General features: G+C 41.1%; 1 protein-coding gene across 1 annotated transcript in view; it reads right to left on the reverse strand.

Annotated features, from left to right (window-relative positions):
• The window catches only part of b4galnt3b (beta-1,4-N-acetyl-galactosaminyl transferase 3b), a 38,075-nt gene that overhangs the window by 4,115 nt on the left and 6,335 nt on the right, over positions 1-27,625 (reverse strand). The window contains exons 2-19 of the mRNA XM_049574606.1: positions 25,435-25,490; positions 25,232-25,315; positions 19,052-19,147; positions 18,720-18,810; positions 18,494-18,594; positions 18,324-18,391; positions 14,178-14,256; positions 13,965-14,028; positions 13,615-13,749; positions 13,342-13,451; positions 9,741-9,841; positions 9,181-9,248; positions 7,929-9,093; positions 7,074-7,333; positions 6,003-6,156; positions 5,826-5,898; positions 5,561-5,714; positions 4,075-4,201 (exon numbers count right to left, since the gene is read on the reverse strand). Of these exons, the coding sequence (XP_049430563.1) occupies positions 4,075-4,201; positions 5,561-5,714; positions 5,826-5,898; positions 6,003-6,156; positions 7,074-7,333; positions 7,929-9,093; positions 9,181-9,248; positions 9,741-9,841; positions 13,342-13,451; positions 13,615-13,749; positions 13,965-14,028; positions 14,178-14,256; positions 18,324-18,391; positions 18,494-18,594; positions 18,720-18,810; positions 19,052-19,147; positions 25,232-25,315; positions 25,435-25,490 (2,986 nt within the window). The remainder of the gene's footprint in view (positions 1-4,074; positions 4,202-5,560; positions 5,715-5,825; positions 5,899-6,002; positions 6,157-7,073; positions 7,334-7,928; positions 9,094-9,180; positions 9,249-9,740; positions 9,842-13,341; positions 13,452-13,614; positions 13,750-13,964; positions 14,029-14,177; positions 14,257-18,323; positions 18,392-18,493; positions 18,595-18,719; positions 18,811-19,051; positions 19,148-25,231; positions 25,316-25,434; positions 25,491-27,625) is intronic.

Consider the following 27,625-nt stretch of genomic DNA (forward strand, 5'->3'; position numbering starts at 1 on the left):
CCAAACTTGCCTATGTTCAATCAAAACAGGTGTGAAATGTTTCAGTGCTGCTGTGCAGATACACAAATGCTGAACATACAGTTACAAAAACAAGTATGCTACTGGGTTAAATGTAGACCAGGAAAGGACGGCAAGAGAAACACCCAAAACTATCTTCAAGAAAAAAATCATCATCATAATAATAAATAAAAGAGGACAACCCCTCCCCCCTTAGCCCTACCCTTCCCTCACAATGCCGATATTAGGTCACAGAAGTAAGACAATGAGTGACAGGTGCCCAAACCTTGTCAAAATATGGGAGTTTGTCCATAAGAGTGTATCTTATTTTTTCTCGGTGAGGTGTGTCCATAAGGTCACTTAGCCACATCTTTGCAGTGGGAACTAAGTTTCTTTTTCCAATGCATAAGGAGCAGTTTCTTTGCAATAATGAGACTATAGGAGAGGAAACACTGCTGGGAGTTGCTTCACTTTCTGACATCATCAGACATTCCTTAAACAACACAGGGTGTCTACAGATATAACCAAGTTAAATTTAAGTACTCTTTCCAATTAAAAACACTGATGTCAGTTCAAAATGAACAGTGAAGCTCATGGGACCTTAGATCGGAAAAAATATGAATGGCAGTGAATGAGGAGAGCAATATTATCTTTTGGTCCCGTTTGAGTTGTGACATGAAATCTAAATATGTTGTTAATGAATTTAAAACATACATTTTAAGGTCAAGAAAGTCATACTTTGTGGTAAAACTTGAGATATAAGCTTTTTAATTAGAAAGACTCCTTCCTGCAGCTTGGCCACCCCGCTGAAATTTCACTGTTTTATGATTAATCGATTTATGTTTGAAGATGTCTGTGTGTTTTGTGCCAGGTTGCAGTCACTCCAAGCTGCTGGAAGCAAGCGAAAGCTATGACATCACATACGGGACCGCCTCCTGTGTAGTCTTTCTAATTACGTTTTTTTCAAAAGCTTATATCTCAACAGTTTTACCACAAATTATGATTTTCTTGACCTTAAAATTAATGTTTTAAATTCATTAATGACATATTTGGATTTCATGTCACAACTCAAACGGGACCAAAAGATAATATTTCTCTCCTCATTCACTGCCATTCATTTTTTTTCCGATCTAAGGTCCCATGAGCTTCACCGGAAGGGGCGTGACTTCGGCACTCTATTTTAAACAGTCATTAGGGTCCATCAGGCTGGAGAAATGTTTGCGGTAATGTTGCTGATAAAACTAAGGTTTAGTTAGACCTTAGTTAGAGATTGTCACTTGTTACAGATATCTCTGTATTTGGCTTGATGACTTCCTGTCTTTTAAACCTCAAGCTGATAATCTTCTAAAAAAGCTGAGGCTGAAGTTAGGGCTTTATTTCAGAAACAATTCCTGTTTCTCCTTTGAGGTTGCTGCCACGTTTTTACCGGTTTTGGATTATGGTGATTTGTTGCACACAAATGCATCTGCACATTGTTTGCACATGTTACATACTGCATATTTTTATAATTTAATTTTTTTAATTTTATATACTTTATTAATCCTCAAAGGGAAATTAAATTTTTTCACTCTGTTGTCAATTACACACTGGTCTGAACACATACATGCACGAACAGGATCTATACATGCACTAAGTGGAGAGATGTCAGAGTGGGGCTGCCCATGACAGGCGCCCCAAACAGTTGGGGGGTTCGGTGCCTTGGAGGTGCCCAGGAGGTGAACTGGCACCTCTCCAGCTACCAGTCCACACTCCATATTTTGGTCCGGATGGGGACTCGAACAGGCCAAAATATGGAGTGTATCATAGTGCACTGAGATTTGTTACAAATTGTAAAGCCCTTACATATCACTGTGCGCTTTATTCCAGGACTGATTGGCCTTCTTTGACATTTCGTAGGCTCAGTCACTGGTCTTTGTTCATTTCTAAACCCATACTGGGTAAACTCCCTTCGTACATTTGTACTTTAATTGAACATGTGATTGGTGCTAGAGTCTGTCAAGATTTAGTTTTGCTGTCTGTTCCTAGTGCACGGACTGAGCTGGAAAAGAAAGCTTTTATGTGCTCTGCTCCTCTCACTTGATTTGATCTTGCCATTGTGCGCAGGTGTTCTAATATTTCTACATGTTACTGTATGTTTTATGTTTTTTATTGTGTTGTTGTTTGGCTGTAACTTTTTGTGTGCTGCTGTCTAGGCCAGGTCTCCCTTGTAAAATAGTTTGTTGATCGCAACAGGACTTACCTGGTTAAATATGGGTCAAATAAGATAAAATAATGTGACCGAAAATATTTAAGACCCATCGAATCTGAATTTAAGACAATTTAAGACTTTTAAAGGACCTATAGGCACCCTGTAATAATGAGTGGTTGTGGTTCTATCTGAATTTGAACTATTATAGATATTAGTTTGAAAATAGAGATCCAGCAGATCTTAACTTTGGGACACAGAGCAGAACTGCAGAGTAAAGTGTTGCTTGTTAAAAGGTATCTGTCACAAGTAGGAGAAATGTCAGGGTATATTCTGTGTAACCTCACTGTTCTGAGGAAGAAAAGATAATAAATCTTGGCATCATTTGCCGGCCCTTTAGGCGCCCACTTTGGAATCCACTGCTTTAGGGACGTGAAAAACAAACTACTGTCACTGCATATTTTTATAATTTAAATTTTTTAATTTTATATACTTTATTAATCCTCAAAGGGAAATTAAATTTTTTCACTCTGTTGTCAATTACACACTGGTCTGAACACATACATGCATGAACAGGATCTATACATGCACTAAGTGGAGAGATGTCAGAGTGGGGCTGCCCATGACAGGCGCCCCAAACAGTTGGGGGGTTCGGTGCCTTGGAGGTGCCCAGGAGGTGAACTGGCACCTCTCCAGCTACCAGTCCACACTCCATATTTTGGTCCGGATGGGGACTCGAACAGGCCAAAATATGGAGTGTATCATAGTGCACTGAGATTTGTTACAAATTGTAAAGCCCTTACATATCACTGTGCGCTTTATTCCAGGACTGATTGGCCTTCTTTGACATTTCGTAGGCTCAGTCACTGGTCTTTGTTCATTTCTAAACCCATACTGGGTAAACTCCCTTCGTACATTTGTACTTTAATTGAACATGTGATTGGTGCTAGAGTCTGTCAAGATTTAGTTTTGCTGTCTGTTCCAAGTGCACGGACTGAGCTGGAAAAGAAAGCTTTTATGTGCTCTGCTCCTCTCACTTGATTTGATCTTGCCATTGTGCGCAGGTGTTCTAATATTTCTACATGTTACTGTATGTTTTATGTTTTTTATTGTGTTGTTGTTTGGCTGTAACTTTTTGTGTGCTGCTGTCTAGGCCAGGTCTCCCTTGTAAAAGAGTTTGTTGATCGCAACAGGACTCACCTGGTTAAATATGGGTCAAATAAGATAAAATAATGTGACCGAAAATATTTAAGACCCATCGAATCTGAATTTAAGACAATTTAAGACTTTTAAAGGACCTATAGGCACCCTGTAATAATGAGTGGTTGTGGTTCTATCTGAATTTGAACTATTATAGATATTAGTTTGAAAATAGAGATCCAGCAGATCTTAACTTTGGGACACAGAGCAGAACTGCAGAGTAGAGTGTTGCTTGTTAAAAGGTATCTGTCACAAGTAGGAGAAATGTCAGGGTATATTCTGTGTAACCTCACTGTTCTGAGGAAGAAAAGATAATAAATCTTGGCATCATTCGCCGGCCCTTTAGGCGCCCACTTTGGAATCCACTGCTTTAGGGACGTGAAAAACAAACTACTGTCACACTGTTATGCAACAGCTATTCTGTAATGTCTCTATCTGCTACAGTCGGGGTTTACCCACTGGTCCCAGGGTTATTTTAAACAACTCTATTGGGAACATGCATGGACTTGTCACACTCGGTGCAGGGATGTGGAGGGATTATCACTGTCAGTGACAGCAGCACAGAGAGTAGTACTCGTACTCGTCGTCATGCTTTTCAAACTCCTTTTCTGTAAAGCTAAATGAAAACAAAAAATACAAATATAGGAAACAGACTAAAAACAATATGACTCATTAAGAAAGTGAGGACAAACCTGTCCAGGAGCTCCCAGTCTTCTCCTCCCCAGCGGTCTTTGAATTCCTTGGTGTTCATTCCTCCCACTGCGTCCAGATCTGACTTATAGATCCCAAGCAGGCCAAAGCCATTGACCTCCCAGTAACCTGCAACACAGATGGGATGACCAGATTTTTATTTAAATATAAAGTCCACCCTTCTCCTGAATAGCAAAAATCCTTTTGATTATAGCGACTCAACACGACCACCATCTTTGATTAAATATCATATAATTTATCAAGGTGAGAAAACATTATATTTATTGACCTACACCTGCCACTTGTTGCAACCGAACATTACTGGATGCCATGATTCACTGAAACAGGTATTTGTCTGAGAGTGTGTGGCTGGAGGCAAGAAGCTTTTAATTCACGAGCTTGGAGGTTTCTGTGTACGTAAAATCCCTCTGTCTTTGGAGTCACACATCCTGCTTGTCTGAAGACTGACTCCTTAAGACTGAACAGACTTCCTAAGACAGGTTAGTAGTAACACAAAGAAAAAAGAAGGGGAGCCTTGATGCAGAAGAGTGAGGAAATGTACAGTAAGTCACATTTATATCTGCAAAAACTGGCATGTACAGACAAAACAAAAAGCTTTAAATGGCAGCTGATCTGGTTAAACCAAAGCAACCAATGTTTTTTTTTCTGCATGTGGATCCTTTTATTATTTTCTGTCTGAGACAAAATGCCAGCACTGTCTTTCCTGTTGAATCTTTGCTGTCTATCTCCCTCTTCACTGTACTTTAAACAGGATTCCTGCACTCACTTGGACAACTATTAAAATCATTTCTTAAACATCTTCTCAGTCAAGTTCAAGAACTTAAAAGTTTGGATATTTTGGATTCAGTTATGACATTGTTATAAGATAGATCAGATAAGTGCCTATATTTGCCCTCCTGATCTTTCCAAAATAAGTCTTTCTGTAACACCATTCATTTCGAAACTACTGCTATATGAACACTCCATTAAAAGCAGGGGCTCTACGCTTAAATTTAATGCTTTTTAAGATAATTTTAAACCAAATTTAAGACAGATGTTTGGAAAGAACATCTTTATTGTCTTTTACTCAAGCATTGCAAGTATATATAAAGGTAAGTAGTATATATGTGGTCCTGTGCAGAGGAAGGTTCAATGTAAGAATGTGGTTATTCGAGTGAGTTTGAGCTACAATTTGCAAACGGAAAACTGAAATATTAAGTAAAAAGATAGTATTAGGTTCAGTGGTAGGTTATGGATGTGTCCCATCAGAGATTTCGTGCAGAGGAGCTTGACTCATTTTGACAAAAGAAATTAAAGATGGTAGATGAAACTGGATAAAATGTATGTGGCTATTAGGAACTCACAAATTCAATTTTAATTTTTGTTAGTATTATATTTCAATTAAAAAAAGATTCTAAAATTATTAAAATTTCCAACCTTCAAAATGAACCATGGTCATAAAGTAAAGATGGGTGCATCTGTGTCTACCTCTGGCATCCAGTGGCGTAGCCCCGCAGTCCAGTCTCAGCACTATTGGAGCGAAAGCCATGTATCCCTCCACACAGTGCTTCCTGATGGTGTCGATGATGGAGGGAGGGAAGTGGATGTGGAGGTCACAAAGAAACACAATGCTGTGGTCATCCTAAGGGAGAACAAGCGGGGAGAGATATAAAAGAGATGGATTATAACTACTATTAACGCATTCATCCCGTTATCTGGAAGCTTCATGTCTGAGTGATGTTGCAGTACTCACATTTATGAGGTTGATGCCCGCCTGCAGACCAGCAGAGCGCTCAAAGTTTCCGCTCAGCTTCACATACTGGTACCTGATAAATTCCACAGGCATTATTTGTAGTGCATACATATCCTGTGTGAAGAGCTTTAGAAAGTTCAGATTAAGTGTAACAGTGAAGCAAACACACACACGTACCTGGGGAGCGAGGACTTCTTTAGAGCCTTCCTCACATCCATGTCAGTGCTGTTGTAGTCAGTGATGATGAGATTGAAGTTGGCGTCTCCGGTTGCTCGGAAGAGTTGTTCCATATCTGTGATCAGCTGCTGCACCCATCGAGCCTGGTTTTTCACTGAGCATCGTACAGACACATGAGCCATTATTTAAACAGAAAAGCGGGGAGAAAACATCACACTGAATTGATGCTCCCCAACCCCCCAAAAAATGTACTTCGTAGAACTGACATCATCCCATTATGTAATCATCAATTACTGTCAAATAATATATCTGATGTTGACAAAATGTAGAAACTAATTGCTGTTTTCAATTTTCTTTGGGTGGGGCGCATCAAATCAGTGTGCTGACACGTGTCTCAATGCAATTTTGAAAAAACAACCACACAGTTTAAGGATTATGAACAGCGCACATGTATCCTTTAACAGAGAAAAATACTACAGGAAATTTAATCTAAAATAAGTATTTCAACGATACATTTCTTGACTCTGACTTCTGTGCACTATCATTTGAGCATCAGTGTCAGATTCCCATTATCACTGTGTTACATTGAATTCAACAGTCCTGATATCAGATGATGTATTGTCCAGGGTGCAAACCAATTGGCCTTCCTTTTTTAATTTTCACTTTGAAGATCTCGTCCCAAGGGTGCTGTCTTTATTCCTGCACATTTCAGACACTGGCTGCTATGGATCCCTCCCAAAAAGTGTTTTTCAAAAGGGTCCACTGAGATCTGAGTCTTTATACAGCCTCGAATCTGACACTGAAGGCTACATAATGGAGGCCTTTCTCTCTTTGAGTAATGAAATATTGACAAAGAGTCTGTGGTTGTGACACGCCGATTAATGTCAGTATCTATAGGAGATCTGGTCCAAGAAGTAAATGCTCACATACTGAGGTCATCTGTCATCAATTACAGTGTAATGTGTCTGAACTTTAACACCTGAGTAGCTTGATGATGAGTGTTAAAACAGAAGCTAACACACAAAAGCTATATCATACAGCTATAATCAGTATGGTTAAAGGAGGGTGTACCAGGTACTATGAAGTGGACGGTGGCGACAGGATTCCAGCGGAAGCCCACCGGGTTACACATCACCAGCTGAGGTTTCTGGTGTTGGAAATTGAAGTCCATGCTGCGGTGCCTGCTGTAGCGAATCAGAGTGTAGATGTAGTGCGACAGCCGCAGCAGCTGGCCGTCAACATCTTTCAGCTCCAGCTCCAGAAGGTAGCGGCTGCCCTTGACCCCGTCCACGCGCTTCACCACGTTAACCACGCGCACCAACGTGAACCGCCTGCAAGGACAGAGAGAACCAAACAAATCATAGTAAAATGTGCTTCACACTGTGGTGTAATTGATGCACATGATTGTACTTGCTATTAAATTATATTGGAAGTGTAACTGGTTCCAAAATGTGACGTACTCATTCAAAACTTACAGCAAAACCATTAATGGGTGGATAATGGATGTTTTCACCTAGATGTTTTTTTCTTGACTGACATGTCAGCATTAATTTTTCAGCAAGGTCAGTAGCTCCCAAACAAGCGGTGCCAAGATAAATTTGAGCGGCACAAAATACACTCACCAGCCACTTTATTAGGTACACCAGTTCAACTGTTCATTAATGGAAATAGCTAATCAGCCAATCATGTGGCAGCAACTCAATGCATTTAGCCATGTAGACATGGTCAAGACGACCTGCTGAAGTTCAACCTGAGCATCAGAATGGCGAAGACAGGTGATTTAACTGACTTTGAACGTGGCATGGTTGCTGGTGCCAGACAGGCTGGTCTGAGTATTTCAGAAACTGCTGGGATCTACTGGGATTTTCACGCACAACCATACTCCCTGTCAAATAAACTTGTAAATAAATAAAACACTGTACTAACCCGTGGTGCTTTTCATTGAGTTGGTCCATGAAAGCCCTGACCGTGGGCAGAGCGTCACTGGAGCTGAGGAGCAGGTTGCCTGAGATGTTGCAGCGCAGGTCGATGGAATCTGATCGCATTGCCTGAAGGTCCAGCTGGCTCACCTGGAAGGTCTGGCTCCAGTTGACCTCAGTGTCAAACACTGGTGCGGGGGTAAGGTCCTCATCATCCGCACCTTCAAAGTCGTCCCCTGGTCCCCATAGATTGTCTCTCTCCCCCTCCCAGGTGTCTCTCTGCCTCACAGCCCTGTTGCGAACTTCATCTTCCTCCCCTGCTTGGTTCTCCTCTCCCATGTCCCACTGCCTTTTGTGTATTTTGCCTTTGGTGACCATCCTTACTCTGTGGATGCTATTTTCCAGATCTTGCAGAGGCATTTTCATCTCTGTGTCTTTATCCCTGAGGCGTTTTCTGGTAACTGTGTCCCGCTGATTAAGGTTTACTGCAGGGCGCTCCAGGACGCCTGGATGGAGCTCCATGTCTCTGATTCCAACCCTTCGCTGCGGGGCCTCTGTGGGCTTTTCAAGCAGAGGAGTGACTCTCTCTAAGGGTTGAATCTTTGAGTCCTTAAGTCTCTTGATTTGGGTATTATTCATTTTACGGGACACCTCCAGTGCTTTAAACTGCTCTCTGTCCACTGGTATCACTGGGGTTGTCTGTCCTGGTCTCACAACGGTCTGTACCGATTTGAGCTTTTTTCTCTTTTTTGATTTTGACTTTCCTTTTGCTTTCATTGGTTTCACCTGTCCTGCTTTTATAACCTGGCCCTCAAGCCTTACTTCCGTCCTGTTCTGTTGCAGGTGATATTTTAGGGTTTGTGTTGACTGCAGACTCTCAGCTGGTTTCTGTGGCTTTCGCTTTGAGACACCGTCTTTCCCCTGCCTCCTCTGCAACTCATCTATGTGCAGTCTTGTTTCAGATATGTTCTTCCGCGTGTTGTTAGTTTCTTGCATGACTAAGGAGAAGAGTTTGCGCCTGCGTCTCTGAATGTAATCGTCATAATCGTCACCATAGTCTGGAAAAAGGCCGTTATTCACCCCGTCCTGCCTGACTGCCTTTTCTCTTCGATAGGCTTCATTGTCATACTCGTCCTCCTCTTGCACTGATTTCCTCCTCTGGAAACCAAAACCTAACACAAAAGTAGAGTGTTATGAACAGACAATACAGTTTGATATATATATATTTTTTTTAAAAAAAAAAGGGAAGTACGAAATACCTCTGCCTATGTTTTCTGTCTCCCACGTATCAGGACGGTCTAATCTCATGTATCTAGAGACACCGAACCTGAAAACATGAGGATAAAACACATAATTATGCAAAGCTTTAGAAGGATTTAACTGGTTTTATGTTACATTAAGTTCACAAATTAGTTTTCAAATGGGACTTTCTTTCTCTCTATGTCAAAAAACAAAACACATTCATCTCCTGATGTGAAAAAGATTGAGCAGTACAGCACCCTCTATTGGAGATGCGGTAAACCTACTTCTAATTCTACTCTGTCTGCCTGTATTCATTCATTCATGATCCGTAACTGCTTATCCTGTCTAGGGTTGCAATGGTGCTGAAGTCTAACCCAACTGACACTGGGCAAGAGGTGGGGTACATCCTGAACAACAACCATTCACGCTTACACTCATACCAATTTAAAGTCACCAGTTAACCTAACCTGCATGTCTTTGGACTGTGGGAGAACGTCCATCTGTACGCAATTCCATTTAGTATACAATGTCACAGTAAGTGTTACTGCGTATGGATCTATAATTCATCGTGTCTTACATCTTCATGTAGTAAGGGTTTTCTGGGTAGAAGCAGCTGTTCTCCGTCTCCATGTGTGTGAGGCGAGTGTAGTCGTTGGGGTAGATGTAGGACATGTGGACCTTGAGAGATGAAGTGAAATGCTGTTAAAGCTACGAGAGCTGGAATTCAGATAGCTGGTAGTCAATGGTCCCTATTGCCTGCAGCCCAAAAAGACTATATTAGCACAAGATACAAAATGTGCAATTTTGAAAAGAGCAGTTGTTTCACGGGCAACACATCTCCAGTTTGCATCAGATGTAAAATTGAGACTGGAAGCTTCCCAAATTATGACCTTGACATGGCAAAAGTTAGAATAATGGTGGTAGACTATAGAAAATACACTCAAGAAAGTCCTGAACATGGTACTCCTTACTCTAGTCTCCAGTTCATCTTATTAAATTTAGTTACTTTCTTTGGGCTGGCCATGACAGCAGCGAAAAAATGTATCTTGTCTAAATGGATTGATGATAACCCACCCAGCCACTCACAGTACTGAATGCCCTTAGAAAAGACTACATATAATGTAAGAGTAAAAACATGGCAAGCCTGGACTGACTTCCTGGAAATAGAATTGGGTTAAAATGTACTGGACCACCATTGAGTACATGTTACTTGTTTTTGAATGTATGTGTTTGCGCATGCTGTATGCATGTGTGCGTGATGTGATATGAATATATGTGTAAGCGGATTTGCGTTTGCTTGAGTGCCTTGATTACCTCCGGCTAGTGCTTATTTGAATATACAAATTAGAAAAATGATGTAACTGGATGAAATATGTGAAATACGGGCTGCATATTGTTACGGATGTTAAAGGGAATGCTCTAATCGTCTGTACTGAATAAAGTACACACTGGTTATGTATGTGAAAATGACGTTATATTACATGTACCACGCAACAGTATATGGAAGATACCATGCATAACCAAACTGATTTTATTGTTGTCATTTTAATTTCTCCTTATTTTATGATATGATATGATTTGATCATTTTATTGTTTATATAAAACTTAAAAATGTTCAATAAAAACAATGTTAAAATCGTGGGATCTTAACCTAATAAGGGTCATCTGATTCCCGTAAACAGAGATCAAACAGGCGTGTGCATAGTTGAGATAAGAACATCACGTGCTGCATGTGTTTTTTTTTTTATGAGAGGTTGATATTCAAAAATTAAAAACTAAAATAGTTCAGTATTTTGGGATATGGGATTTGCTTTCTTGCCAAGCTAAGATCAACACCACTTTCACATCCCTCTGTTACACATGAAGCTATAGCTGCAGTTTACTAGCTTAGCTTAAAGGGACAGTTCAAACCAAAAATCATGTTTTCTGTAGCACTATTTAGAAATCAATCATGTTTGGGTGTGAGTTGCCAAGTTTTGGAGATATCAGCCATTAACATGTCTGCCTTCTTTCCAATATAATGAGACTAGATGGCACAATACAACAGCAATGTCTCTTTCCAGAAAGCATGACCGGGTTACTCACGATAATCCACAGACTGTGTTGTGAAAAGTTTCATGTAGGAACTTTTTTTTTTCCCTACCAAAATATACTGGGCACAAAGAAGCGTGCATCTACTGCTAGCTGACCTTGCACCACTGAGCTTGCTTCACTTATAGCTTAGCTGAGGAAGACACCGTTAAATGTTTACACCTCTCACCGATTTTGGGATGAACTGTCGCTTTAACATTAAAGGGATAGTTCAACATTTTGGCAAATTCGCCTATTGCCGTAATCCCTATAGTCATATGAGTAGGTACATTACCTTTAATTGTCAGTGCGTGCTGTTCTGAGATCGGTGGGGCAGAGCTGCCCGCTGAAATGGAGGTGAACGGTACAGGTCCCTCTCTCCCTCAAAACTAATCAAATACACCATCAAATGACTCCAAAACGCTCTAATGGACAACACATGGCTTGCGCATTCTCCACGCTATGAAATAATAATGTACAATTAAGTAACATTACGACACATGAAGCAAATACTCAGAACTACTTTCTTGAGTAAACCACTGGGCGGAGTGACACAGTGTGCAGCTGAGACAGTGGTAAGTGATCGTTATGTATTTTGCTCAGCAATCTCTCTGCTGTAATGTTACCTCCATGTTGAGTAACATTAGCCTACAACCCAAGCATGGTAAATAAGGCTAAAATGCAAATGTTGTTGTGGTTATGTTATGGATAAGTGCTTGCCCAGAGCATATAGTGAAGTGACTGGCATTACTTCTCATTGTTGGGAATAAACAGACTGCTAGGGAACATTTTATGTTGTTGTTCCTTCAGGAGTTGTGGTGATTTAGGAGTGTGGAGTTAGCATGTTCTCCCTGTCTTCCGGTGATTATTTTGAGGCGTACTCTATATTTATATTGCACAGGTGTACCTAATAAAGTGGCCAGTAAGCCCCACATTTACACCACCGGCTCTGGGTCTCCCTCAGCCTCAGCCTCTCTTCTTGATCTCTCTTCTTCCAAAACCTGTAACTCTTCCTCTGTATATTCTGGCTTCTTCTCAACAAAGTTGTTGTTTTGATGACCGGAGTAACTGCACTAAACATACACTGTTTGAAATCACTCCGCCCAGCAAGTACTGTATGTCTGGAATGTAGTTCCGGGCTCTGCATTTGGCTTCAAAACAACTCTGTCTCATAATATTACATTATTATTTCATAGCGTGGTGAACGTGTAAGCTACAAGTTGTCCACAAGAGCGTTTTGGAGTCATTTGATGGTGTATTTGATTAGTTTTGAGGGAGAGAGGGACCTGTACTGTTCACCTCCATTTCAGCGGGCAACTCTGCCCCACTGATCTCAGAACAGCACGCACTGACAATTAAAGGTAATGTACCTACTCATATGACTATAGGGATTACGGTAATAGGCGAATTTGCCAAAATGTTTAACTATCCCTTTAAGATTGTAAACAGGGGGAAAGAGCTAACATGGCCCTGTCCAAAGGTTAAAAAACCTCTGTCTTTGAAATGTCACCAATTAACACTTTATATCTTTTTAAATTGTATCCGTATAAAAACCAAAGTGTAAAAACAACAGTTTATGGTCTTATGGGCATCATGTGTAGGACTATTTCTTGGCTGGGCAGTGACATTTGTTGTCACTTAAAGGCTGCTAGGCAACCAGCAGATACTTCAGGAAGTCAGCACAAAGTGACAAAAATTGAGATTGTAGAATCAAGTGAGAGAAATCAGAAGCTTCTGTGCTTCTAAATGTTTTTTTCCTTTCTAATGGGCGCAGCAAATCTGGGTGTTCCCTTTAAATTTGTCCTCAGGGGACATCGCACTGTTACTGTATGCATGCTGACATAATTCCTCAAATAGGCAACACTGCTCAGCACAACAGGAACAAATTTAAAGACACAATAAGAGAGGGCCATGAAAGATGAAAAAAAGCTTCCTGTATTACTCTGAGGCAACCTAAATAAGACGTTTGCTCACCACAGTGCTACCCCTGCACTGTATTCATGACCTGTTTAGTATGAATGATGAGCTTTGAAGAATAATGTGGGCTGGAGCTCAACTAGCAAAACTGTCAGTGAAATATGAATGAAACAAACCATATAAATACATACAAACTGCAGTCCTTGGTAGCGGACAAGCGGAAAGTCTTTTATAATGTAGCTGGGTTTGTACGAGCAGTCAGGCAGAACACCATGTAGGAACTTGCTGTTTATCAAAGGCACTGCAGACAAAAACAACACACAGATTTGAGATAAGATTACTTGGTGCATTTAGTGGGAGGAAAGAAGTTGCACAATACTTGCAACTAACGGTAAGAAATGGAGGATGAGGTGATTTATCAGCTGTGCCACAAAGAAATAGGGCAACAGAGAGACATCTCTCACCGTGGTAGAGAGTGTCTCGTGGGTCCTCCCTCAAAATGTCTGCTGCGGCACTCTGCTGCCTTGTGGGTGTGTGCTGGTGGCTCGCAGCCGTCTGTGGTATGTGGGCTACGTCACTCATTAACAAGGCAGACTCATCTGTGGGATGAAGCCACAGGACAATAGAATAAGACGAGCATTTATTGTGCAACTGAACCACTTGACTTGATATGCAGGTTTGAGCGCCGTGGCAGTTTTGAGTCATGAGACGCTGTGTGATGGAAATCCATTCTGAGCTCTAGACTAATAAAGATTCGCTGAGTGATGTGTTTTTTAAGCGGCAGGAATGATGTGTGGGTTTTTTGTGTACTTACTAACATAGAGGGAGATGTGACTGGATTCAATAACACTGAACCTGCCTCGATCCTGGAGCCGCCACTGTGTGAAAATCAACACAAAGAACTGCATGTCTCTTCCACTTTATTACTCACACTGCACATGAAAATGAGTACAGACGTGACATGAGAGTTAGAACCAATTACATGTGACAAAGAAGGAAGGAGGGGGCATTTTGTACTACTACTTACTGCCACCTCCACATGGTCAGTTCCTTTGTCGTTCTGCTTGTGGATAACCTCGAAAAAGTACCTCTTCTGAGCAGACAGCCTGTCGGACAGGAAAAAATCAGATCCAGCATTACATTATAGTCACACCAGACACAACTTAAACTGTCTCTAAAGAAATACAATCATGTGGCTTTAAGCACAGGATCTGTGTCGCTCCTGGTTGGCTTCACTGCTCTTCCATTTTTTCCCTAATAAACGTTTTATTTGGGAGGAAGCTTATCCTTATAGGAGTCGAGGGTCTAAGACTGCAATCATCAACTGGCAGCCCGTGGACCTATTATGGCCCGCCAAAGCTTCCCGTCCAGCCGCAGACTATTAATGAAGTCGTAACATTTGAGGAGGAGGCCATGCGTTCTGGTCTTTATGATACTGAGCATTATATTTTCTTCTTATATTAGAGCAACCCAAAAACAACTGAGCTCAAAATAACTTAACTGTGATTTAACAACCCCAAATATGTGTGTGTGTGACCCACAAACACTATCTTATTATTAGCTTATTATTGACCCACAGGCTGTAGACGGGTTTGGGTAAGATAGCTACATAATATCATGGGTTTTTAAACATTAATAATTTAACGGAAACATTTTGTGCCATCGTCCACCTTCTCTTCCCCTCACTCTTTCACTGTCTCCCTCCCTTTCTCACACACACACACACACACACACACACATGCAACGCAGCACTTGGTCTGTGTCCCTGTCCATGTCTAAGTCCTGACAATTGTGCAGATTGGATAGTTAAAGCTGAGAAATGTGGCTTGTGTCATATCTTTGTGCAAGAACGGGGGCATTAAACATTTCATTTCATTTACTTTACTTTTAATTTATCATTTTAATTCATCAATAAAATTAAACAATTAAATTATAAAACAATTATAGGCTAATTTGGTCTCTTTTTAAATTTTTTTTAAATTATTTATTTTTCTTGGAAAGCCCGGCCCTCCCATTGTCTTCTTAGGCAAATTCTGGCCCTTGGACAAATGTAGTTTATGTACAATGACCTAAGAAGACTGTGTGCTTTACAGATTATAAATCCCCTCAAGGTAAAGTTATGATGCTGTGGGGCTAAATACATAAAGTTGTTTTGACGTGAGTGAATGAGGACAAACAAAGTCACCAGGCGTTTACATTTACTAATATTGATCCTGCTTACTGATATTTACTTTTTCTTGTGTCAGTGTCAACTCACCAAACTCATCTAGACCACACAGCACAGAATATTTCCTGCCTAGTTACGGTAAACCACGCCCACTCAGTGTGACAGAACTTTCCAGCTGTCTGACTTTTTTTCCAGTACTCGTGTCGTAACAGTAATGTTGAGTTTTTACCATGTCATCAAGTACAGATTGGATTCCCAGAAGAGCATATACATTTTTACACAGAAATGCTTATGCTTGGGGTCTCAGAGCAGAGGTGCTTATGTTAAGGTATTGGTTTGATGTGATTAAAGGGGCAGTCCTACAAGTTAGTTGTGCACTTCCGTATAGGGGACTTGCAAGAGATTAGTTTACAGCTGCAGTTTATATCCATGTCTGTCAAGACTTTGAAATGAATCTAATAAAATGTGTTTATTTTAATATCAGAGAATAATTTCCAGTGAGAAACATGCTGTCTTCACTTAGAGAATATTTTTTTACAGAGGACTGAGAGAGCTTCATGCCACAGGGGAAAAAACACTTGAAGCTCACATCCAGTGAGCTTGTGGTGGGCTACCATGACAGCAAACAATGCTTCAAATATGGATGTTGCTGCGAAGAAGCTGCAAATTCTAAAATGTGGAAGTATGCGCTCTCACACATCTTCAACCCGGCAGCACGGACAATCGATACAATCAGCACAGTTTCACAGTGAACACCCAAGATTAGTGTTATGTGTCCCCTTCTGTTCCGGAGTTATGACGCTGACTAATAGACAGCTAAGCGTTTTTGTAGAACATGGCAATGTCACTGAAGTTGACCTTTGACCTTTTGGATATAAAATGTCATCACTTGATTATTTTATCCCTTTGGATATTTGTGTGCACTTTTGTCACAAGTATCACATGATGCAGAATAACCACCGCTCCACCCAGCTTGGCCTTGGCAAGGTGCTGGAAACATCAGTAAGTTCAGACTGGTGGAGAAAGAATTCCGCACACATCTATGCAGTGTTTCACTTTATTGTTGAGCTTTCGGTCTAGTAGACCTTCATCAGCTTATATGTGAGGCAACAATGGACAAGCTGGTAAAAGTACCCAATCTCAGGTCCTGTTTATACGACAAAGATTTCAACCTAAAATGGTAAACTTTACACGACAGCAGCATTTTGGGTGCCTGAAAATGCAAAGTCTTGAAAACGGGTTCCAGAGAGCATTTTTTTTGCAAACAGCACCGTCTCCCTTGTCATGTAAACTTGCTATATGCAGTTCCTCTGAAAACCTTTCACACATGGACATTAAGGTTGCAGTCCTTAGGCATCCCCGAGAAAGTCAACCGTCACAAAAACAATGGCGGACTCCTGAGCTCTACACTTCTCCAGCAAAGTGTAGATTTACCGTGGCAACTCCACCTCGTCGTCTGTCCAGACAAACGTTTGTGCGGTTGCCATTTTGTTTGTTTATACATCACCACTCTGTAGAACGAAACGCATGTGCGCAGGTGAGTGTTGTTTCATTACATTAAGTCACACCACCACCAACTACTGGCCTGGCATGTATACTACAGTGCTTTTGGTCAGTTTTGCGGATCTGTGTGCGCGGCGATTGTTATCAAAACGTTGTTATCTGACTGTGCAACTTTTTTCAAAATGAAAATGAGAAACAACTCTGTTGTCAGTGGATCGTTTTTGTGTAAACATGACCTCAGTCTAATCATTGGCTGCATGCAATACACCTGTATTTAAAAAATCAAGGTGATTTCATATAGGTTATTTTGTATTTACTTTCTACCCTTGTTTTGTATTCTTGTACTGTATGACAATACAAGTATGGCTTCCATTTGTATGCCTCTCAGCTTGCCATTCAGTATTTTTTTTTAAGATATTTTTGGGAGCATTTTTGCCTTTAATTGATAGGAAAGCTAAGTGTGAAGGGGGGAGAGAGAGAGAGGGAATGACATGCAGCAAAGGGCGATAGGCTGGAGTCGAACCAGAGCCGCTGTGGCAACAGCCTTGTACATGAGGCGCCTGCTCTATCCACTAAGCCACTGACACCCCGCCATTCAGTGTTTTTTAAAAGAAAACTACAACTCCCAGGAGGTGGAGCTCCTACCACCACGGTTGCACACAGATGTACTGCATACAGCCAGTGATTAGACTGAGATTGGTTACTTTTACCAGCCGGTCCATTGTTGCCTTACGTATGCTCTGATGAAAGCTCAACAATAAAGTGAAACACTGCATAGATGTGCGTGTGCAGAAATCTTTCTCTGCCAGTCACAATTAGCATATGAATACTGGAGTAATGGCCAAAAACGTGTTTGGTGAAGTTACAGTGACCTTTAACCACCAAAATCCAGGTGACATTTGCGTCAGATTTGAATAAATTCCCTCAAAGTGTTCCTGAGATATCATGTTCATGAGAATGGGATGGATGGACAGCCCAAAAACATGATGCCTCTGGACTCCGGCTGTTGGTGATTTGGAAGCATGTAAAGGATTGGCAGTCCTCGATATGGATCAAGCTCCTACATTTTTTTTTGTTGTTGCTAAAATTAGGACAGTTTGGGTTATTTTTACTGAATGGTTCAGTCTGTGTTGTTTTACATGTGCTCCTCTTATGGGTTTAAAGTAGAAGGGTAACGATGCACCAATGAGAATTTCAAACATTTTCTATCGTGTATGGTGCTTGTCGAAGATGCCACTGTCAGTTAAATCCGATCAAACCACACCCACACAGTCCGGATGTAGCATTCATGCTAGGGTGAAATGCTCTAGATTTTGAACCAAGCTTTCATTGGCTCCAATAACTGAGTTTTACAGTCAGACAAAGAGACTGGACTGCACCTGAGACTTTGCACTAGTTTAATTGCTGTACTATACACACAGAGCAATATTGTATGTTTGACTATTCACACCATCAATGTTAGCTGATGATTTGGCAGTGAAATCCTCTCTGGTATCAACTCACCTAACTGGTTTGGAGATCTGACTGGCATACTTGTCAAACTCGCCCGGGGCTGTCCATTCTGTGCCAGTCTAGAAAGAGAAACCCAGCGTGCAAAAGAAATATGACAGTGAACAATAAAAGCTATGCGGAAATGATCCTCTGCCCCTTGTAAAGATGAAAGACTTGCGTACCTTTCCAACCCATGCCAGTAACTGCAAGTTAAGGGGAGACTCATCTGAGCTGAGCCACAATTCCGAGTTGTCATCGGAGCTTACAGCAAACACAAACTCTCCTGTAAGATGAGGAGAAAAAAGGAGATAAAGAGACTGATTGAAGGAGAGATAGAGGGAGAAGAATTGCAAGCATGTTCTCAGTGAGGTAGCAGACAGGGACTGGACGAAAAAACACATGTTGTACCATCGCTGTATGGATGTAGATAACCGAATATCCTGAGCCCATAGTTTGTCCACTGAGGGGAGACGGCCAGCTTTGACACTGTAATCCTGGACTGAAAGAGGGAGGAAAGAAAAACACAAGAGTATCAGCCGTGGTGTTTACTCAAAGTGAGACTACATCTTGAGTGCAGGGACATGAGGATCTAACACGTGGATGTAGAATGCACCTCTGAGTGAAAACAACGGTGTGTGTGTGTGAGGGCGTTTGTGTCAGAGTGTGTGTAGGGATGTCTTTGCACCATGAATACTTCATGGTACTCCTGGGGGAAAGACATGGACAGGGGTTTGACTCACATGAGGATACAGCGGGTAGTGCAGGTTCTTGCTGAGGTCAGCTGTAGAAGTGCCACACCAGTCCTCAAAGATGTGCAGATTGGCCTGTCCCTTATACTGCAGGAAGTAAAGAGACAGTGAGGATGACACCGGGAACAGCGAGACAATTAACCATCTGGCGGTCTCAGTACTTAGCAAACTAAAACCAACAAATACAGACTTCTTCAGATACCACTTGACAATACAATGACAGGACTACTGGTTTCAACTGTCACCCAATTCCTACCAGCCACCACACTTCCTGTGTACAGACAAGTCTTTTTCAAAGAGTTATTGCACCCAAATTACAAAACACTCTCTCTAGTGGTATCTACCCATGCACATTGCTTTGGTTTTATTTACTTGCTTAGTTAAAAATACCTGGCTCCAAGATTTTTGGCTGTACCCGAATTCTGTGGAGGTGTGGTTCTCAAAGCATTATTTAATTACTTAAAGGATGCCAGCCACTTTGTTTACGTCCCCCTAAAATATCCGACCTTGATTTGCTGACTTGCATCTGCACGCTGTTTGTCACAAAAGAGGTGTTTTCACATTCCTATAGTGAAGAGGGAAATATCTGTGTGCTTTCCTAAAATCTGAGATTCAAAGCAAGATGCGTAAGTCTCTAATATGAAAGCTAGGGATAGACCGATATGGATTTTTTAGGGCCGATGCCAATACCGATTTTTTTCCATCACCCTTAGCCGATGACCGATTATGGACTGCCGATTTTCTTGAGCTGATATTTGGGGCCGATACTGCTTTTGCTCCCTCAATTTACATCAAAAAAATGACACAATGATAACAAATATTACAGGTCTCAAGTTTAAAATAAGAAACATTTATTGAACAGTAAAAAATACTAAAACAAGATGGAAAGTTGAGGTAGAACAGGTAGAATATTATTATTATTATATATATATATTATATATTATTATTATTATTATTATACATTCAAATAAAAAAAAAGAGTTCAGTGCTCTTAAATCTTCCAGTAATGTCTTTATAAAATAAACAAATATTTAAGCTGAAGCATAAATAAAACAACAACTCCTGTACACGGTAGGATTCGCTGCATGTGCGCTGCAGGGTCTTCTGGCAACACAGAGCTGCCCGTGGATGCCTGTCTGTAAATCATGCCAGGGAAAAATAAATCTGCGAACCCACGCGTGTATCAGCCGATGCCGATACAAGTAAAAAACTCAAATATCGGCCCGATATATCGGCCGGCCAATGTATTGGTCTATCCTAAATGAAAGCTAACTGCTGTCTAATATACAAAGGCTGCCCCAAAAACCCTGAAACCTCCAGCACAGAGCAGACAGAGAAAGTTTGCAGTAGCGTGGTGAAAGCTTTGACAGCAAACGTGGTAGAGTGTGTAGCCTTTGGACGTAAACTGGACCAATGTGAACACACTGTAACATCATAGCAGATATTAAATGCTTTGCAACCCTTATGCTGTGTAAGCCACTGCCTGTTACAACCTAACAAACAACTTAAACAAATAAAAAATACTAACTATACTTAGCATTCTGATACATTGGCTAATTTTGGTGCTCATCAGACTAACTGAGTCCGACTGAGGCTAAAACATGTATGGCTGTGGCCACTTGTCCACAAGCAAACAGGGTTTGGGTCACTAAAACAAGAATATTTGAGACCATTTAAGGTGCAGATTTTTTAAAGCTCCAGTTACTGTTTATCTGTGTAGAAGTGTAAAATGGAGCCTTTGGAAAATTATGATGCAATCTCCTTAATTCAGGCATGCCCACTGTTGCTTTGTGCAATAAGCATATGCTATAGACAACAACAATGATGAATCATTGGTCTTCAAATGCTTTGTTAGCACTGCTTGGTCTAATAACTACTTTACACCTAAACCTAGTATTGCCGCACCACTCCACAGACAATCGGAGCCATGTGCTGCACCCAGTGTTTTTGCTCCACCTCAGTGTCTGCGGTTTAAAGCCCATCAGAAACTATAGTTCTGAAAAAGGACCTTACCCAAACCACCGAGGGGGGCGCTATGCATGAACAGTAGGGAAACAATATTCGATAAAGGAACCAATTTGATGCCATACAGGTTGAACCAGGAGATGGAGGAACACTTTCCAGGGTTGGATTGTTGTCAGTGAGGAATAGAAGGAAATCTTTAGCATATCCAGAGCATCACTCGTGAATTTGAGTGAGCTCCTTCACTCTGATATCAAATGGGAATAAATGGTGATGAGATCTCCAGTAAGTGTTTTGAAAAACGTAACATCCGTCTGTGAGGAGGGGAAACTGCTGAAGACAGCTAACGAGGGCGAGCGTATAGGGTCGTATTTGTGTTCTTGTGTGGACGGAGATATATTGTAAAACAACAAAATATTTTTTAAAACGTACAGGAAAAACAGAGGGCTACAGGGATGAGGTTTTTCTGTAGGCCACATGGAAATTAGCGTCTGCCTGGTGTCCTCAACAAAAACCCTATGGGACTTTTCCATTGGATTTTGGATTACTGAAAAAAAAAAAAAAAAAAAAAGCTCTGTGGTAAACACAACATTATGATACATGCTTCGTTCAGCAAGATAATCCTCACAAATTAACACCAATTTTATGATTTTTGAAGCCTTAATGCAATCGCCAGGAGTAAAAAGCTAACAATAGGCTATAACCTACAGTCACATGACTTCACATCACCACCACAATGATGCAGTGAAGCCGCGCTCAGCGTGATGACATTCTGTAGTCTCTTTTAGCCGCTTGCTAACAAGCTTTTTTAAGACACATACAGGCAACAAAATTCACAAGTGATGTATTTACTGGCATATTTTATGTCATAGAACAAAACGTGAAAGTCTCAAAAACCTTATTTCAGGCATCTAACCAAAACCCCATTTTAGAAAAGTTTACTTTGAGGCAAAGGAACTGGGAATGCTAAAATGCTAACTCATTTCCAGGTTTAGGACTCATTCCTGGGGCACTCTATATCTGCCTGAATCTCTTTGGTGTTTCCTCTATTGCTAACGCTAGCCATCTTGATGCGCACTACTCTTTCACTAGTTAACTCAGCGCAGTGGGTGGGGTGAAGGCCAGATCCAGAATTTCTCAGTAAGGGAGAAAGAGTAGATGTGCTGCCAGCCCCTTTTATGAGTTTTTTTTACTTCTCACATTGGAAATCATATTAAAGTATTTATTCTAGCAGTATATTTTTACCTGCTTAAAAACATGACTGCAGGGGAGCTGAAGGGAATCAAACAATTTTATCTTCACAGAAACCTGTCACTCTAGAAATAATCCACTGACTTGGTTGATAGTCTTCTTTGGAACTACTTTCTGCCAACAATCTCTGCAAATGATAAAACTAGAACTGTTTGTTTAACTGTAAATCGCCAGAGGTTAAGTGAGTAAGTGCATTTGTAATGTGGGTGAGTTCATCCCTTAAGTAAGATATATGTACACACAGGTAGCGGGTGGATCCCAGAGTGACAATAGAAGCCACCATTAAATTGCTCTTCCCCGCCTCCAACTGCTTCAATGAAAGTCAGTGGGAAACCCTGGACACACATGCAAATGAAGAGGCAGTCGAGTTTCAGCGGAGGCCCAGATGTCCTGTAAACATACACCTCTGTGACATCTGCCAAAGAGGCCATGTTATCTGATCTGTGTGTGCTGATTGCAGCACAGGGGCAGAATAATGCAGGTGAGAGAGAGCCAAAGCCTCGACGATACCAGTCCAGTAGTTCATCAAATTTCATTAGTGGTCAAGCTAAACACTCTGCTGTCATCAGCACAGTTAGTTAAATGTTAGCGTGTTAATGTAAGCTCTGGGGTTAGGCTGTGAAATAATGACTCAAAGCGCCTCACGGGCTCGGCACTGCTTGTAATCATTTAACAAGCCTTTCTCCTTCCGTTTTCATGTCTGTGATCAAAGGCCACTTCACTGGGAGTCTGAGAAGCTTATTTGCTGTCAAGCTCAATCTTATTTTATTTCAGCCATGGCTCTGCTGCACCCTTTTCAGTAGAGTAGATAAGTAGAGTGCTAAATCTGTGATAGTAGTGACAGTGAAAGGAGTATTTCACTGCTGAAAAGATTTTTTTTTTTCACATAATCGGGCTGTCTATGCAGTAGAAAGGTGCAAATATGTTTTAAATTGAAGACCAGAAAACCTGTATCTACCAAAATGCAAGCATTGCCTCCTGCTGATGTGACAAAACGCATGGCAAATGAGCAAGGACTGGGCGCTGGCAAGATGAAGGGAAGTTTGACATGGTTCATTTACGCACACTTCCCACATTGTTATAAAACAAAGCTGGTTGAAAATCAGCGACGATTACAATCATTGTAACTGCTGGCATATTTTGACTGCTCATCTGTCCCTGCAGATGACAAGATATAAATCCCATGTACAGGGTTGCTATGTGAGTGAACAACATATATTTTTGTATAATTTATAGACTGCAGACATTCAAATACAAGATGATCTTCTTTGGTTGTTTTCGGCCACTTTTCTAGCCTCTGGCATATTTGGCATTTCACTGTGCAACCTATAGGGTAGGCTGCAATTATTCAATGCATTTTGATGATCCTATATAGCTTATATTTTTACATATTTCTGTAACTCATGACACTGTTGAATATTATTTCTTACCTACACAATTCAAGTAAATTGTTTTAATAGGCTACTGTAACTATTTTAGATATGCATTATTTATTTATTTTTTTTTAGTCGGCTATTGAAAAAGAAGCTACAACATCACATCCGTTTTTCAATGAATTGTGGGCGATTAAATCAGTGAAGTCTGCTTAAAGGGATAGTGCACCCAAAAATGAAAATTCAGCCATTATCTACTCACCCATATGCCGAGGGAGGCTCAGGTGAAGTTTTAGAGTCCTCACATCACTTGCGGAGATCCAAGAGGAGAGGGGTAGCAGCACAACTCCACCTAATGCAAGCTGACGGCGCCCCAGATATTTTGTGGTTTCAATTATGTGTTTTTGGACGTTTTAATCTGGGGCGCCGTCAGCCTGCATTAGGTGGAATTTTGTTGCTAGCCCCTCCCCCCTTGGATCTCCGCAAGTGTTGTGAGGATGCTAAAACTACACCTGAACCTCCCTCGGCATATGGGTGAGTAGATAATGGCTGAATTTTCATTTTTGGGTGCATTATCCCTTTAAGTCTGCACTCCAAGCGGGTCTCTAGAAGTCTGCAGAAAGTACCTTTAAGGCCCCTTGTGGACTGGTTTAATAGTGAATTTGGACAGCCCTAAGCACTCCCAGACTTCATCGGGAATGCGCCCACAAGACATTCACAATTGTGAGGGATTTACGCTTTTATTTCACTTGTGTGATTGTAATTTATACATCTTTGGGTTTTGGAGTGTTAGTTAGACAAAACAAGAGAAATCTTTAGACATCATCTTGAACTTAAGGAAACTATGATGGTGTTTTCCACAACTTTTAGACTTTTTTATAGTTTGATTTTTATAATGAATAATGACTGAACAACTTACAACTAACCCTTTTTGGAAGTAAAAGAGTAAAAGCCTATTTACAGATTAAATAATCAGATGGTAATGCGTGTTTCTGGTTCATGAATGAAATACCCTAAGGATTAACGTACTAAGTTGATTCAATATACCTATAATTAATTTTTAAAGAGATATTTCAGGTATAACTACCCTGCAATAAACACAATTAAAAGAAAATTACTGACAGTTAACAAATTACATGTTGTCAGACCAGTCAACTCTGTTTGGATGAAGCACTTTGACAGATTGCACGTCAGTAGGTAAGGCAATTAAATCTTATAGCGCTAATCACATCCAGTGAATGACTAAGAGGGCACCCGCACAAACATGATCACTAGGACTGTCACAATGCTACTGCAGAGTGTGCTTACACTGGTCTGCAGAGCCAGACACAGCAACAGCTTCCCCCGAACATGTAACATGAGGTGCGAGCAACTGGCCAAAGCACAGTGCTTCTTAATATAGTGGAAACATGATGACAGAGCAATGGAAGCTGCTGAAGCAGACTCTGCTGCAGGAAACAAATTGTATACAGAGGCAAATGAAGTGAGGTGGGAGGGAATTGGGCAGGTCTTGGCAGGTTATTTAGAGTTCAAAGGAGGTGAGTGTTAAAGCATGCGGACACTATGGACACACACACACACACACCTCTGGTTTCCAGGTTTGTGGAGTGTAGCTTGATCTCCAAGCGGCTGAATCCTCCATGGAGTGTGGCTGCTGGTCTCTCCTGACCTGGAAAACACACATATTTACGTCTAAGCTTGGTTTCCGCCACCCCTCCCTGCACAAACACACACCCTTGCATCACCTCATTTTCTATAACCACTTCTTTTTCCATGCACCGTCCTTACCCTCTCGTCAAACATGGCTCTCCTCCAGCTGCTGCTGTCAGCGTAGGGATTCATACCTGAGAAAGTGGATGAAAACAATCAGAGTAGCACCGGGCTGACAGGCAAATATGCAGCGATGATGCACAGATGGGCAACACAAGATCTCCTCTGCTGATTTGAAAGAAATTTGTGATTTCCCCAGGAGATGGAGCAGGTTGTTAATCCTGTATTGGCTTCCCTCTGAGTTTGCATTTAAACAAAATGTATTCTAATCCAGGAAGAGCGTGTGGCTCGATCTACTTCTCATTGCTGGTAACATATGAAAATCATTTTATTTAAAGTGGGAGAGCGTGCTGGGAGGAGGAAGTGCACATGTACGTGTATGAATGACAAACTCATCATAGTTAAGCAAACAGAGCTGCTGAAAACATGGCACAAGCGGCATTCTGCTGCAACCACAGAAAAACAAACACTCTACTAACTACGCAAGCCAACAGCATCATCAGTCTAACTTGCCCGATGCTTTATAGCTCGCCGCATACTTCAGGTGTTGCAAGATTTTCCAGTTTTTACTTATACATGCTTTTTTATTCATTTACTATGGGCTTGTGTTGCACGAACAATGGAGCCCAGTGTCCCAACGGAGTCCCACCCACTCCCTGTTCCAATTCAATGCTGATGACCACTGACTGTAACTCATCTCACTCAGCCTTTAATGAGCTGCTATGGCACTCCTCTGTTCGCCCAAATTTTCTGGCGCTCCGGTAGAGCAGAGGCAGAAATATTACTCCTTCTCTAACCTCTTCCATCATCCTTCAAATTATAGGGTAGTGTGTATTTTAAAGGACCTCAGTGTGTTTTTTTTACGAGCCTGTGGTGTCAGTGAGTGACAGTGCCTGTAGACTCGGAGTCTGTCATTATCACCAGGGTGGAGATCTCCAAACACACACCCTTGAGACATGTGGGACAATTTTGGCAGCGCACGTAATTCTAGAGTGGCGGTTAAGAAAAGCAAGAGAGGAATATTTTTATCTCCATCTGCACTCATCCAGTTTTTCTACTACTACTAAACCTTCCTCTGTTCCCTTTTTTGTCACAGCGTTCACCACAGCACTGATAAGGCTTTTGTTTAATTCCTTATTCATTCTGTCATCGAATTCAGTGTTTCAGAATGACTGTCAGCTCCTTCTTTGGTGAAACTGAAAGACTCAAAAATGTTTCAGCTGATAAAAAGAAAATTGCTGCAGGGCTTTACAGGCTTTTCAGCCTTCATCTTGACAACAGAGAGACTGGAGTTTTTTAATGTGGCTTTTGTATTTATGTGACATTTTGGCCTGTTCTTTCCACCTTGGAGACTATATTTCAGGTCGGGCTACTGACGCCGCCAAATAGACCTTTCTTATGGACAATTTGCTGCTGTTAAAAGCATTTTAGACATACACTGTTGCATATGTGACATACAGAAAAGATAGTCAAACATGCAGTTTGCATAGTCAAACATGGTAAATGTTTATTCCCATTTATGGATAAGAAGCACACTGCAGACAGTGTAATGTCGAGTGGGTTTTTCCGAGAAAGCATTAGAGACAGACTGGTGTAAAGTATTTATCATTAACCCAACTAGAACCTTCTCTACCGAGGGATTATTCAGAAATGTGGGAGGAGTGCCCAGTAAAAAAGATCACCACATAAAAAAATCACCCACCCACACAGGCAGCCATTTCTCCATCGGGACATTTATTAACTGCAGCACTTCACGTGTTATCTATGTTCTTAAGTGCCCAGGTGACCTACATGTGGGAAAAACAAGCCATCCCTTAAAGACCCATATCTGCAGAGCCAAGCCTAACAGCGCTCCTGGTAACCTGTGCCAACAATCTTGATCTTTCACTTTCTTCTCTGCTGTTTGTAGGTGACGAAGGCGTTCCTGCTCTGCTGCACAGGAGGAAAACAAAACAATTACCATTAACAGCGAGAGGGATTCTAGGTTTTTTTGGTTTGGACACACTGAGCCAAAGAGGTTTTTTAATTAAGACTGTGAATTTTGTACTTTTTAGATACTCTGAGGGGCCATATTGTGTAGTTTTATTATGACTTATGGACTTAGTTACTCCCACCAACAAATTTCCCTGACATTTAAACAGAAACATTCTCCGAAAAATATTTCTTGTATTATAAGAGCCATTTAAAATCAAGTTTTCAAGTAACCAAA

The sequence above is a fragment of the Epinephelus fuscoguttatus genome, linkage group LG4 (genome assembly GCF_011397635.1).
Source record: "Epinephelus fuscoguttatus linkage group LG4, E.fuscoguttatus.final_Chr_v1".
In the NCBI taxonomy this organism is placed as follows: Eukaryota; Metazoa; Chordata; class Actinopteri; order Perciformes; family Serranidae; genus Epinephelus; species Epinephelus fuscoguttatus.